At 40.0% G+C, this 15,683-nt stretch overlaps 2 protein-coding genes across 4 annotated transcripts in view; one reads left to right on the top strand and one right to left on the bottom strand.

Annotated features, from left to right (window-relative positions):
• The window catches only part of SKIC3 (SKI3 subunit of superkiller complex), a 124,689-nt gene extending 111,417 nt beyond the window's left edge, over positions 1-13,272 (top strand). For both annotated transcript variants that reach the window (XM_075181094.1, XM_075181103.1), the window contains exons 40-41: positions 9,688-9,811; positions 12,732-13,272. In XM_075181094.1, the coding sequence (XP_075037195.1) occupies positions 9,688-9,811; positions 12,732-12,809 (202 nt within the window). In that variant the 3' untranslated portion in view covers positions 12,810-13,272. The remainder of the gene's footprint in view (positions 1-9,687; positions 9,812-12,731) is intronic.
• A 374-nt stretch (positions 13,273-13,646) lies between these two features.
• Positions 13,647-15,683, bottom strand: part of FAM81B (family with sequence similarity 81 member B) — a 39,933-nt gene continuing 37,896 nt past the window's right edge. For both annotated transcript variants that reach the window (XM_075193282.1, XM_075193289.1), the window contains exon 9: positions 13,647-14,749. In XM_075193282.1, coding sequence (XP_075049383.1) covers positions 14,616-14,749 — 134 coding nt within the window. In that variant the 3' untranslated portion in view covers positions 13,647-14,615. The remainder of the gene's footprint in view (positions 14,750-15,683) is intronic.

The following is a 15,683-nucleotide window of genomic DNA, read 5'->3' as shown; positions in this document are numbered from 1 at the left end:
CTAAAGCCATTGATTAAACTCTACCTGTCATGCACTTTTGAAAAATGTTTCACCTAATAAATCTTGTTCCTGTGCTGACTTTCTCCACTATAAATTCATCATTTCATCTTACAACACTGCCCTTTCGTTTGCCAAGTAAACATACTTCACTTCTCTAATATTCAACCAGTCTTCTAACCCCTATTACCTCTTTGACTCCTTCAACTCACTGGGAACCTGCACCCCCCTCCCTCTTCCTCCCACACAGCCAATTATTTTGCCAGCTACTTCAGTGACAAAATTAACACAATTCAACAAGATATTTCCTCATGGCATCCTGCACATACCACCCCACCTGCTCCTACACTCCTCAATACACCCGCAGTTCATTCTCACCAGTAACCGGTAGACAAAATCTCTGCACTCGTCTCATCATCTCATCTCATCCTACAACCTTCCCCATTGAACTTCTCTCCCAACTTCTCTGCTCCCTCTCCTCCCACTGCACACTCATTTCTTCAACCTCTATTTCCACTGGCACATTTCCATCATCCTTTAAATTTTCTTTCATCTCACCAATCCTAAAGAAACTATTTCTCAACCCAGTCTTTCTTTTCCCTCACTTTAACCACTTCTATGTCTGGTTCCTGTCTGTTGGGTCTTCCCACAGCATTATGTGATAACAACAAGCTAAGTAATAGAGCACACAGAAGTGGGTTCCGGGGCCTGGTACAATTGTGTCACAGGGGATGCACTGATGTATCTGTGACAGGTCAGGCATATGGGGGGTTAAGTTGGTCAGACATGGCCGTGGAACTTAGAAGATGGGGTGGCTGCCAGGTGATTGGGGATAAGAGGGTAACGCTGCCAGTGAGTGAGATAGATTCAATGCAGAGGCTATGGCAACATCTTACTGATCCTCAGGTTTTAGGCCTCGGGGTAGGTAGCCACATGGCTACTCAGCGGTGCGGTCTCTTCCTTTAAAGGTGGAAGGAAGAAGCTCTGACAGTAGTGGATCTGAGTCTGAAGGGTAGTCGTGAGACCTACTGCTGCAGGATGGTCTGATGCCAGAGAAATTAACTATTTCTTCTCCATTTTCTTCTTCTCTGCAATCCTCTTCCTTAATAATTTCTCCATGTCTTTCAGCCTCTCGTCAGTAATTGCTTCATGAAGCATTGAATTAGTGGATGTGCTGTGCTTGGGCTTTGTGGAAACAAGGCTGGGTTGGCCGAGAGACCATATAATAACTCTATCCGACCAACTAAGCAGGATAGGTAGTTATAGTCTTTGCTAGGAGTGGAGGGATTAGTAGAAATAGATTTTGAATAATCAATTGCAATATAAACGTAATTTGTGGGTCCCAGATGTGGTCTACATGAGCACATTATTTTGTTGGTGATAAAACTGACTAGTCACAGTACTGCTATGACTGTGGTCGGGAACATTTCTTACTCTCAATCATGCTATTTGTAGATTGTTTTGGTTCATTACGAGATGGCTGTAGTTAGAAGAACACAGGCAGGGCTAACCGGCCATCTTAAGTGCCGTGCAGACCTGAGGCCATAAAATATTCTTTAGCGCTTAATTGCTCCCCTGTGATGAAGAGGATATTTCCCCCTTCAGTTCAGTGAGACACAGCAGACTATGGACACTAGCACTTTTCTAGCTGGAAATGCACTTATATTTTGTATTCTCAATAGTCCTTTTCGCATGAAAGCGTTAGAAATACGTTTGACCATGGTGCGCAGACTCCGGTCACACTGCACCTTATTGAAGGCAAAATAGTGCAGCCACTGAGAACATTGTACCCTATGGCAAACTTTACTACTTACTCATATTTATATCTGCATTAGACCACATTAGGGCACTGTCATAAAGATGTATCTGTAATGAAATACCATGGTAATCCTATGCACTTTTTTTTTTAACTGAGCTGAAGTGAGATGTCAGGATAGCATTGAACCTTAAAGAAATAAACATGAAAGGATTTGCTTCAAATTAGGAAATGACAAAGCATATTGATATATTGCATTGATCCTGACCACAAGGTTTTAAAGAGGACTTGTGGCTTCCGGTGTGCTGGGCATTTACAATTTCCACTGATAGACCTTCATCTTAATATGTTCTGTGCTGTCTCACTCTGTAACACTTTCAAACCAATAATCAGTAGGATGATGCAGTCAATCACAGGTCTCACATGGTTGACAAATGATGTCACAATAAGCTATGGTCTGGCGTTTGAGGTTTTATATCAGCAACACTGCAGACACTGTATAAAGGTGCGCACACACTCTATATGGGTTAAAAAAATTATCTTGGATAATGACCACTCAAAATAAAGGGGATAATTTTCAGGCATGGAAGAAAATGTAGTTGCCAAAAAAACATTTTTTGCTGCTCTAGGCCCACGTGGTAATGCAGCCTAGTCAGGGTACACTGTGCGGACTGTATACGAACATGTCCGACCATCTTCATTTTGTGTACCGTTCATTGAATCAAGTCCATGGTACAGGCCTTGTCATCATAACTGAAAGGGTGAAAGCACTCTCTTTCTTTATGAAAAGGTTTTGAAATGTGTGTTTGACATAAGATAAGGCTGGTTTGCTTCATTATGGGATGATGGATCTATTCATAGCACATCTTGTGTCCCTCAGGCCAAATAACACACACTTAGTTAAGAGGTTTCCTTAGGAGCAGGGATTTCAGTGCAGAGGCTACATCTGTGCATTCTACATATTCTGTCTCTTGCTAAGGACTGAGGAGATTAAATATGCACCCCCTATTCCATATATTAAAAGCAAATATTTTCCAAATTTATTGACGTGGTTATCACGATTTTTGAATAGGGACAGTGTCTAAATAAAGCACTGTGATTTTAGTGTCATTAGTTTTTGCATTTGACTCTGTTTATGTTGTCTAAATATTTATTTATTAACATTACTTATATAGTGCCAGCATATTCTGTAGCGCCTTACATTTGGGACTATTTACACGCTAGGTAAAGATTAGTGTGTAAATTGTGAATAGAGAGGAAGGGGATGAGGTCCAGAGCGGATAGAAGGGTCAGGAGAGGAGAGAGAACAAGATAAGTGGGGGGGGGGGGGGGCAGAGAGGAAGGAGGACAAGAAGGGGATGAGATCCAGAGCGGATAGGAATGTCAGGAGAGAAGGAGAGAGAACAAGATAAGTGGGGGGGGGGGGGGGGTCAGAGAGGAAGGAGGACAAGAAGGGGATGAGATCCAGAGCGGATAGGAGGGTCAGGAGAGAAGGAGAGAGAACAAGATAAGTGGTGGGGGGCAGAGAGGAAGGGAGACCAGAAGGGGATAAGATTCAGAGCAGATAGGAGGATCAGGAGAGGAGAGAGAACAAGATAGGTGGGGGGCAGAGAGGAAGGGTAACAAGAAGGGTTTGAGATTTAGAGCTGATAGGAGGGTCAGGAGAGGAGAGATAACAAGATAGGTGGGGGGGGCAGAGAAGAAGGAGGACAAGAAGAGGTTGAGATTCAGAGCTGCTAGGAGGGTCAGGAGAGGAGAGAGAACAAGATAGGTTGGGGGCAGAGAGGATGGGGAACAAGAAGGGGTTGAGATTCAGAGCTGATAGGAGGGTCAGGAGAGAAGAGATCACAAGATAGGTGGGAAGCAGAGAAGAAGGGGTTGAGATTCAGAGCTGGTAGGAGGGTCAGGAGAGAAGGAGCGAGAACCAAAGCCAGTTGGGAATTCAGGAGAGGAGAGATTAATTATAACATTTGCCACTTATGTCCAGCAACAAACACTAAATATTTGGGTAAATTTTTTGGGGTGATTTATTTGAGCTTCAGTAACTGTAAATGTAATTTTAAAAAATAGTACCACAGTTTATTTGAAGGTAGCATTTTAAAGACATACGTAACACCATAATCACACATGTTTGAGTTTAATCTGGTGTTAACCTTAGCCATTCACAGTTTTAAGATCACTTTTTTCGTTTTGACTGTAGAAGTTTTAAGATAACTTTAGACATTTGTAAGTAAAGCCTTTATGTAGGTTTTTGATCTAAGTCACTTTTTTTGTTTTATTTGGCCTGCGGTCTTTTGAATGTCATAGTAGTCCAGTCTTTCAGACATCCTCGATATTGTGTCTTCAGAAATATACACTGTTCAATAATTTGTTGCCTTGAGCCTAAAATTGAATTATTGAAGTACTTAATCACTAAAGGAAATTAATTGAAGCACTGGCATTGGGAGACATGATCTGCAGCTCTTGCAATGAAACGATTTACTGAACTAGCAAAACTTAATGCAACTAGAAATAGAGTGGTGATGGGCTGACTGATAGACAGCATATCACATCAATTACAGCAATACTGTATATATCATAGTGAGTAATCAGCAGTCAATAGTGGAGAGATGGAGCAGTCTCAAAACCTGGGCGAGCTGCAATTTCATGACTTCAATTGTTCGTCAGCCTTTTTAAAGGATGATTTCAGCACTGCGAGTGTGTCACGATACTAGTGCACCCACAGGTCATTTGCCACTAGCTAGTAGAGAGTTAACCAGCCAAGACTCCTGTGCCCACCCACTTCAACCCACCACTCGCCTCCACTACCGTAAACATATTTTAACATCAAGGCAAATTCTAATGAAAAATGCTTACATTTATTTAACACAAATAACCAACATCTTATGCATATTGAAGGGGACTGATGAACATCTAGACACCTTCATTGCTTATCTCAACCACAACAACCTTCAGCTACACTTTACAGCAAACAAAAGCAAATCTAACCCCATATATTGTAAGCTTGCGAGCAGAGCCTTCGCACCTCTTTGTCCGTTTTACCCAGTTTGTTTATTAGTTTACTATGTTTGTCCCCAATTGTAAAGCGCTACGGAATATGTTGGCGCTATATAAATAAATGATGATGATGATGATCTAAGGTGGAATTTCTAGATTTAAAAATCTATACCAAAAGATGGAAGTTGAAAACCAAAACTTTTAGCAAGCAGGTAGATTGTAATACCTTCATCCCTGCATCCAGTGGACACCACCAATCCTGGTTAAAGAACATTCCCAAAGGACAGTTCATGCACTTGAGAAGATATTGTTCTTACCTCAGTGTGTTCAGAGAACAGACCACAGAACTTAAGGAGAGGTTCATTGATGGAAACTATGACCCCACTATGTTCAATTCTGCTTTCCTGGAAACTGTAGCTATGGAAAGGGACCCCCTGATTCAGCCTAAAGATAGGCTCACAGAACCTAATAGGATCTCTATCATCACCCAATACAACAAGAACTCTAAACAATTTGAACATGTCATTCGAAAACATTGGCCCATCTGTTTAAAAGTTGACCAACTCTCAAAGCTACTACCCGACAAACCATCATTCATATACAAAAAAGCACCCAATCTGAAGAACATATTAGTATCTAGCTGTCTACCACAAGATAATGATCCTTCAACAGAGACATGGCTGAAAAAAATAACTACTAGATTCTTCCACTGTAACCGCTGCTTAGCCTGTAGAACCACAAATTGGGGATCAACTAAGCCCACTAAAAATTTCAACCCACTGTAACTAAAAATGAGTATACCATTAAGGAAAAAATTACATGTGACACGGTAGGAGTCGTATACATGTTAGAATGTCCATGTGGACTCAATACGTGGGCAGAACCGTTCGAAGTCTAAAGACGAGGGTCTCAGAGCACATCAGAAAACAATTAGAAACACACAGCGTATCAGAGCATTACTCTGTCTACCACAATCACGACCCGACTACCCTCAAGTTTATGGGTATTAAAAAAGTTTCCAGATTCTGGAGGGGAGGGGACTATATCAAAAGTATATCTAGGGAAGAGGCGAGGTGGATCTTTAAGTTACACACTCTCCACCCCAAAGGCCTTAACTTAGACTTCAGTCTGGGGACCTTCCTGGAGAATGAATAATTACTCCTCTGATATCCCTAGCGTTACTGACCGAACTGGTCCATAGCAGGGACACCCAGACAACTACATTGTCATCAGTAGAAAGATTCATCTCATTTCATTTAATGTATAAGGGGGAGATTAGAAGCACACATCCCTTTATAACATTTCCACATATAGCTTATTTATTAAACATTATAGACCACACAACTGATGTCCCTTTTTTTGGGGTCTGCTCTCGCTGAACTGTCTCATATGTCTTATAACAAAAGGAGGAACATACTCCTAGTCTCTCTGCAAACAACATCAAGGCAAAAGGTCTAAATAATGTTTATTATTGCCTGTATTCCTTAAGACTCCTCTTTAAGCCACTGTCGTGTCAGAGAATACAGTTGATGATTTATATCAATTCTTCATGATTCTGCATTTACCACTGCTGAAGCCTTTCACAATGCATGTATATAGGAAAGTTCATCCTAAGCCACACCCCTTATTATGATTGGCTACAGACTCAAGCCAACTGTTAGAAAAGTTGGAATAGGAGGAACATCTGGTTCATTCACAATCTATCTCTGATGAAGCCCACACACTGTGGGGGAAACGCTTTGGGTACTACACCACTACCTTTTTGCTTTTTCTGCCATTTACAACTGGCCCCTTGGATCATTGCAGCTGAGTGGGGAGAAGATTTCACATCGCTATCCCCCACCTGCTAGACTCCAAGCCTGCCACGTCAACCGACTAGGAGAACATCTGGTGCTACCATCTACTCTATATGCTCACCGCTGGAGACGCCGCGCTCACTTCACTCCATCCGCGACTGAACCTCACACCGCCACCCATCCACCAGGAGAGGTAAGAATGGAAACTATTAAAAAGGCTCATTCAGGCAACGCATCAAAAGAGTAAGTCCTTTACCATTTTTTCCTGGCATCCTGTTACCATTGACTTTGCATAGAGTACACCAGGAACTTTATTTACAAACTGTTACTGCAGACTTCCATTTATCCAACCAGCGAGCTTAAATTAGAGCTCCTGCATTGAACTGAACACACTAGCTCAGGATTTGGTTCCTCCCTTTTGACTTTTGCATCTACCTCCTGGGCCCTTATTGTTATTTATGCCCATACTCTCTGCCCAGGCCCAATTTTATGTGTCTGCATATGTATAATAAAGAAGTTACCTATTACTGCTACAGAAGCACACTTCTCTGTCTCACAAACTTACAGGCATCCCCCTCTCTTCTAGTCGTGAGGATTCTTGTCCAATCTTGTACAAATAACCAACAAAGCTGTAGGACTTTTTTGAAAGTTTTAAATAAATCCCACTATAACACACAGGGAATACAATACAATATGTCACCAGTCTCCTTATAGCCAACCCTGGGTTATCCACTTCAGGCTCAATCCGCTGTTAGAGACGCTTCTCTCCCATCGCTGCTGGCACAGTAGCTGTCCTACTTTAATGTTACCCACTTTCGTCAGGCATTCAGATCCACAAAATCTTAAGGGGACAGGTTTGAATCTTGAAGAGCACACAGTCTCTCTCTTCTCCCCATCCTTCAGGGCAGCTGTTTTCTTTTTTGCTTATCCAGTTGGAGGTTCTTATCTCCTGGGGCTGGATGGCAAATCAGATGCTGTTCATAGCCACTGCATACCCTGCAACAGTGGTAGTTTCCTCAGTGCCTGGAATCTATAATTTATTATATCATAATCATCAGCTATTTGTATAGCGCCACTAATTCTGCAGTCCTGTACAGTCCCTGCCCCATTGGAGCTTACAGTCTGCTTCTCTAACGTACACACACACACAGACAGAGAGAGACTAGGGTCAATTTAATAGCAGCTAATTAACTGGCTAGTATGTTTTTGGAGTGTGGGAGGAAACCCACGCAAACATGGGGAGAACATACAAACTCCACACAGAAAATGAACAAACAACAAGTCAGGCTCTAAATGATTTGGACCATAATAATAATAAAATTAAAAGTGCCTTATCAAGCTGCAGCTTTCTCAAACGGGTTCTGGAGCCCAAGCAGAAAAATATATCAAAGAAAAAAAACACACGAGAGAGCACTAAGCTACACAGAAAAGGTCATGGTCAGGAATCATCTTTTATTTCATCATCATTTATTTATATAGAGCCAGCAAATTCCGTAGCGCTTTACAATTGGGAACAAACATTAATAAGACAATACTGGGTAATACATACAGACAGAGAGGTAAGAGAACCCTGCTCGCAAGCTTATAATCTATGGGACAATGGGAGTTTGAAACACAAGGACATGTGCTACATCATATTGCACACTGGACCAACTAGAACGCAAAGGTAAAAGTATTGAGTGGGCTGTGTGTGTGCCAATGTTGGTCAGAGGGTTGTTGTCTTGTGTTAGCTGTGTAGAGGGTGGTAATAGGGGAGATTAAGATGGTGGTTGAGGAATATAATAAGCTTGTCTGAAGAGGTGGGTTTTCAGAGAACACTTGAAGGTTTGGAGACTAGAGGAAAGTCTTGCTGTGCGAGGGAGGGAATTCCACAAAGTAGGTGCAGCCCAAAGAAAGTCCTGTAACCGAGAATGGGAGGATGTGATGAGAGTGGAAGAGAGACGCAGAACGGAGGTGTCGAGTAGGGAGATATTTTAAAACAAGTGAGGAAATGTAGTGTTGTGAGACAGAAGTGCTAATCACTAAGCCACCATGCTGGCCCAAATATATACAAGGCAGTGACCATGGGAGGACAGATTTCATCCCCTGCCCCCCTTCCTCCTCCTCCTCCTCCTCCTCCTCCTCCTCCTCCTCCTCCTCCTCCTCCTCCTCTCACAATTTTGCTATGGGGTCATTTGAATGAATAGTATTCTGCTAGATGCTCCTCTTTCACAGCATTACAATATTGATTTATACTAAAGTCTAGCATTGACTAGGTGGAAAGTAATGTTTTGCTATTGACCACTGCCCTAGATGTCTACATAGAGAGATGGGGATATTTGTTTGAGAGCAATTGACTGTCTCCACACTAATGTTTAGACACGTACACACCCCAGCGCCAGCCATCTGTGCTCTGATCTTGGCAGATACTTGGATGCACTGCAGAAATTAGATTTTTCTCTGACAGTTTTCAGTTGCATAGAAAAAATATTTTCACATGATATCATTTTTTATTTTTTTTTAATCAACTTGAACTAAAATGTGCAATTTATATTATTTGTATTAAAAAATGTAGAGCTGAAACAAACTGTAAATTCTGAGATAATGTGTTGGTGGTTATAAATGGAACGACTTGCCTGTATTTCTTGCTGTTATTTGCACTGTGTAGTTGTGTGTATCTGGGCTTTCTATGGGAAGTATTATCTGCCTGGAGGTTTGTGTTAACCTCCTGGTACTTACCAATTTTAAGTGTAAATATATTCCAATGTTGGCACTTTTATAGATTAGAATTAGGCCATTAAATTGAGTCAATATGAGTCATCTTAATACCGGTAGTAGATGACTTACATATGTATTAAAACTGAAACTCTTTTTATTATTTTCTGAAATGCAAGCTTTGTCTGACAATTGAGTGCAGGAACAACTTGTTTGTACTAGTTTGCTGAATCCCCCTTTTATTTGCACTTTTTGTTTTTTTTCTCTTATATAATTGAGGAGCTTGATATTTTTTTTTCTTTTTGTAGCATTGTTTGGGGAGCTTAAGCAGCGTTACTAATGGTATATATTATGTATGGTGAATAATTTATTACTAGCAACTGGGGGAGTTGGTGAAACACTTAGAGCAATGAATAATCAGTGTGTTTTGCTTTTTGTTTTACCCAGGAAAACTCGTCAGCTTTTGGAGAAAGTGGTTTATCAGGTCACATGCAGTGAGACAGTAGCTTCTGTCGCCCGCTGGTATCTCCTAAGACATTTACATGCCAAAGATGATGATCAGTTAATTGCAGTAAGTCTGTGTTCCTGCTTAGTGATTGATACTGTCATGTCACTTATGTAAAAACATTCATTACCAGTGTCACATTAAAGCGTCAGGCTTCCATAGAAAAGCTCATCCAGTCACCTGACAGCTGCTTATTGTATGGTGATGATGATTTAATCACAGTTAACTGAAGTCCGCTTTAACATCTCTTAAGCACAATCGTTCACATTCTTAAAATAAGAACAATTGCATGTTAATTAACTATGAATTCAGATGTGATATCTATAGGAACAAGCCATCAACATATTTCCTGCTACTTATTCATCCTTTGATTCTAAGAGTATTTTGCTCCAGAAAACGAAGTCAAGTTTTTGGTATTGTTCTACTACGTCTTGCCTTCATATTCATGTAAGGTCCTATAGAGTGCAGCTTGTTTGCCGAAATTAGAATGAAAAATATTGTCACCTGTATTTGAAGACCAGTTTTAAACTAATAATTTTTATTTCATAAACTGGAGGAGAGTTCATAATCTACTATAGCAGAAGGGCGCCTTCAATGATAATATTAAGAAGTACTCAGCCACCGGGGCAACCTAGTTGGCAGGTCAGGTTAAGGAATCCGGGATAAGGCTCAAAAAGTTGCCAGGCAGGGTACCAGTTTAATGATGCTACAGTGCTGTTACTGAGTTTATCATTGTGACAGGATGGACCGCCTATGCCACCCTGTCTCTTGTTACTGGGAACCGGCTGACTTACTTTGCCACTGTTCCCTTTCTTTATTCCAGTTGCGTCCTCTAACCGCAGTATGAGGGGCTTAAGCTGCTGCCACCACTGGACTCCTTAGCAGCATCCAGAACCGCGCCTTTCTGGGTAACTGTCGCTGCTAGTGTACCCTCTTGCTGTACACCTTGGCTGATACCCCTGAACTCTTGCCTTCAGATCAGGGTTGTTGTGGATGGTACACCTGACCTATCACACTGCCAGAGCTGCAGGTAGCAGCAAAGCGTTATTACTGGAAAGCTGGGTCCAAACCTCAGAATAGCCAGAAACAGATTAGATTTGGGTCTACTCTAGGTCACAGGAAATACAGCATGATATTTATTCGCTCAAGGGTCCTGATAGGATAGTTTTACACTGGTTTAAGGTACCAGTGATCAGAAGGTCAGATGGAATAATAATGATACATTTCAGTACAAACCAGTGCTGTTTTGGACATAGCCTAGCAGGGGGTAAGCCAGCCCCCTGAAGTCTTTATTGGCCCAAGAAGTCTGAGTTATTTTTAGTATCAGGATGCAATATGTTTTCCTAAACATGGATGTAAATGCAATGCAAAGCTAATAACATTTACACTAATCTGCTATATCCCAAAACCTTCTGTGTACATTATTCGGACAAGATCTGAGATGCAGGATACAAGCCACACAGACAGAGAGGCAGAACCCCCCCCCCCCCCCCCCCCCCCCCCCGCCATGTCTACAGGTTGAACAAACGTGTTGGTCACTTAGATGAAAAGGTCTAATTAACATGAGGGATTTCCTTTAGAAAAGTTATACAAATCCAATCATGACATCCTCTCTTAGAATTTACCAATCAATACCTCAGAAATTAATGCATTTCCTATACAGAAATATTAGACAATATAATAAAAATAAGTACATTTCTAATACACAGTATCAAGAATCAGTACATTTGCAACAATATAAATTGGCACAGTGTGCTTATAATTGAAATATATTATTACAGTAAGTTATTTATAGGTAATCCAGCCACAATCATGCTGTCAGGTGGCAGAGATTTTCATATTGTCTTGGGGTTTTTGTTACAGTCAGTCAGTAACCTGCTATTGCTGGCCACTCATACTGGTGCTTCCCAGCCACCTGACTTTCACTGACTGTCATGGTGCCCCCAGTTGTAGCCTAGCTTCACCGGCACCTGGATTCGCTTATGTTTGGGTGGTGTGTATGACTGCTGCAGCACCTATGTGCTGGTTACTCTGGCTGGCTGGCTGGCCATTGACTGGATGCTGGGTTCAACACAGGACAGCTGTGAGATGCATGAGTGTAAGTTACAGAAGTTATAGGCATTTCACAGGAACAGAGCAGGTTCTCTAGTAATAGTGATGCTTATTTGCACACGAATACCTCTTGAAAGGCCTGTTACACACAACTCCCGTTTGAAGCTAGTAGTAGTAATACAATTATGTGGGACATTTTTGCTCTTTATACATAGTTATAACACATGTCGGCAGGGGTAATTCAGTCCCCTGTCCTTTAATCAGTCCATGCTGATTCTATTACCTCTCGCGTGGATCGGATTGGGCCATGCTCCTAATTTTTACATTACAACCGGCGACAGGGACATGGAGAGCTCAACCTCCTTTCCACCCTGGCTCCTAGTCGTGTTTCTTAATATTCTACAAAGATTTGCTGCTTTTATATAGTATATGTGGTTAGGATTACTCTCTCCTTGTTCTTCGCAGTAAGAGAACGCAATCGTAACTACATCTACTATTGTACGCATCGCAAATGCTTTGTATACTGAGTGTGTTGATTTTAACCTTTTAACGTAAATAGTTCTTTTAAAAACACCACTTAATCTATTGCCGTTTCCTTTTCCCTCACCCAGCACCCACCGCGCTGTAAATCTATTGAGTATTGTTAAAACAAAAATTCCCAACGGACGTTGAAAAATGCATATTATGCTTTTTATCCTACTTTTCGTAATTTCAATTTATTTTAATTATTTCAAATGCTACCAAAATTAAGCATTACTTTTTCCAGGAACCACAGTATAAAAGTAATTTTGGTAGACTTATTGTTTAAATGCATGATGTTACTACACCTATTTCGGTAGAGGAAGTAAATATAAGTTGTTCTTGCATGTTATCACCCATCATATGCAGTATTACCTTATCTCTCCTGTACCTTTTTCTCCTATATTTTTCTCAGGTGCTTTTAGAAAATGCCAAAGCTCATGAAGATAACCGGGTTCTGGAACTCTACCAGCAGCTCTCCAAAGGTTCATAGTGTCCGGTATTCTGTAATCACCATCATAATGAGACGTCCTGCCAAAATATAAACTGTTTCTTCTCCTTATATCCATGTGTTGGTTAATAGAATTCACTGCACCTGGTATATTTTTGCCAACCAAAGCTGTTTAGTTTTGTCTTTGCAACAAAGAAAAAAACATCGTTAAAATAGAATGTTCAAATAGTTTCGGCTACGCATTTTTGATAAATCTCCGTTAATTAGACAATGGTGTCATATACAGGTCATGTCTGATATGTATATTTTCAGCAATAAATATGATATTATTGCAATAGAAGGATACCATTTTCAAATGTGTCGTCTTCTTGCTATTTAACAGCTTAAGTCCCATACATTAGGAATATCTGCAACATTATTTAGTCTATTTGTAGCTAGTATAAATGATTATATATGAGTTTTACTGCTGGCAAATAAGAAATAAACACATTGGTTATTGACCATATGTAAGATGTTGTTTTTGCTGTGGCTGAGTCAACTTCTCAGGATGTGTGTCTAATGGAAGTAAGAACACACAAGGAATACCATACTATCTCTCTTCATAACCATTACCAAAATGTCATGCTTCATTACATTGTATAATATATATATATATATATATATATATATATATATATATATATATATATATACATGAATAAAATGATGGATATGCTTTTGCGAAAGGACAGAACAGACTGTGTGCATAACATTATGAATCACTTGGTGATCATTCGTAGTATAGAAAGCCCTTTTCAGTTACTGTAATCTGAATGTCTCTTTGTGTGTTTCCGTCATTCTTCTAACACAAAAAATTAAGACTTATAACTGAAGCATTAATACTAAAACACAGCTTTATTTTTACCTTAAAAATATCAGTAGTGCAGTTGAATTTACAGTCGTAAGTACCAAATTGGTCATGTATATTTACTTAAAGAAAACAGAATGTAATGAAACATCATATTAAAGTGCAAGAAATGGTCGTTATTTTATAGTGACAGCGTATCCAGCAAATAGAACACAATTAGAGAGATAAACTAGACTAGAGAACCTCTATAGTGACTTAAAGGCCTGACGATTTAGGGAGACCCTCCACCCCTCACTCTTTAGTAGATGCTCCACTGTATAGTAATACTGCAAGGGTCCCTCCCTTGAGGCTTCCACTGTTACCTTGTAGTCAGCCCACATCATTTGTGAGCATGCAAATAAACCAATTGGTCCCAAAGTGAACAACCAGTTTATGTAAATAATGTGTTTTCTTGTCAGTGCAATTCAATAGTGTTATTGTCTTAATGTGTTTTAACATTTCTCAGATTACAGGTTAAAGAGCTCAGTGTCTCACCCCTGATGTTCTCCCTGCTGAACGCTGACAATCCTTGTTTTACAAAGCTATACACTTCAATAACCTACTGGATATAGTGAAGGGGTTGTTCAGAGGTCTTCTACCTCAGATTCCCATCATAAACATTGGGGTATTTTACAATAATATGTTTTTAATGGGGTCTTATGGATCACAAATTCATTTGACTTTTTTAAGAAGAGATGCTTAGGTTTGGACTTAACTTCATTGTCACCCTACTTTCACCATGGTTTGCAAACATATTCTTCCAGTAATTAAAGAGTTATTTTTTTGTTAGTAGTAATATATTAGACTGAAATATTGTGGTAACATGATTAAAAAAATATATATAAAGTACGTTTTAACTTGAAATTGCCCACCAGGCCACCCACCACACAGACACTAAGATCACTTGATGTAAATGCTATAGTGTAATCAGCCTGGTGGCACTCAGTCTGGACAAGTAGATCTCAAACATCTTTAATTTCCACAATCGTTCGTCGTATTTGCTTGATGTCTCTCTGCACTTTTTTACTTTCTAATTTCACTTTTGTCTCTTGGATTTGTTGAAGAGAATTCAGCGACTCCTGTATTGCTTGGAATCCTGTTCTTAAAAGAGAAATTAGTAAGGTGTGTTATTGGAAAAGAATATGTATGTGTCAAGGTAGGCATTCCATTGTAAAACAGTAACACGCCAGTGGCAAGATGTTTGCTCTGTCAGTAAAAGCCACCTCATAATTTTGCGCTAAATACAGTGACTTACATGGTTTATTTCCACCATCGCTGATAATCTTGTAGTTTTAGTTTTCAGAAACACATACTCCGATGTAATTCAGGTGTTAAAAAACTGGGACAATAATAATGATACACATGTGAAGATATCTGAAAACGTACCCAGTATCACTGCATGTGGAGCCCCAAAATGAAGAACCTGCCCTAATGTATCAAATGCGAAATCAAGAAGATTGTGGGTAAATCCAGTCAGCAGACATCTGCACTAAATAGCCATCCTGTGGCCTGTCCTTGTGTGGCGCAATGGAAATTAATCCGGTCATACAAGGCAAGTGATCGGACAGTGTGGACACCTTTAAACATGGTCACAGATAATGTGAGCAACTGGATGATACTGACATTACCTGGGCATTCTAAATAGTTATCATTTAAATTAGAGTTCTGAGTTGATTTTTCAGTCATCTACAGTCGGTGATGAAATCGTAAATGGGGACAACTTTATGTAGCCATGTTTTATACTTTTTTAGGACGTATGAGCTTATCCTGTAACCCAAAATCCAAGTATTTCTATCTGCCTGAAGTGAAAATAGCCCCCAATAATATAAAAAGTATTATATGTGATAATGAAATAGCACAACAGATTGACTAATACTGATGTTATTCTGATCATCTGAGTTTACAGATCTGAAATTATCCAAACACACAAAAATTAGTGATTTAATTCAGTGTCCTCTGGATGAAATTTTGGCACATATTTCTTATTTTATTTTGACAGAAAATTATGGTATGTGGGGAATTTACCAACA

This window comes from Mixophyes fleayi, chromosome 1, assembly GCF_038048845.1.
Source record: "Mixophyes fleayi isolate aMixFle1 chromosome 1, aMixFle1.hap1, whole genome shotgun sequence".
NCBI lineage: Eukaryota > Metazoa > Chordata > Amphibia > Anura > Limnodynastidae > Mixophyes > Mixophyes fleayi.
This window is presented reverse-complemented; position numbering and strand designations above follow the sequence as displayed.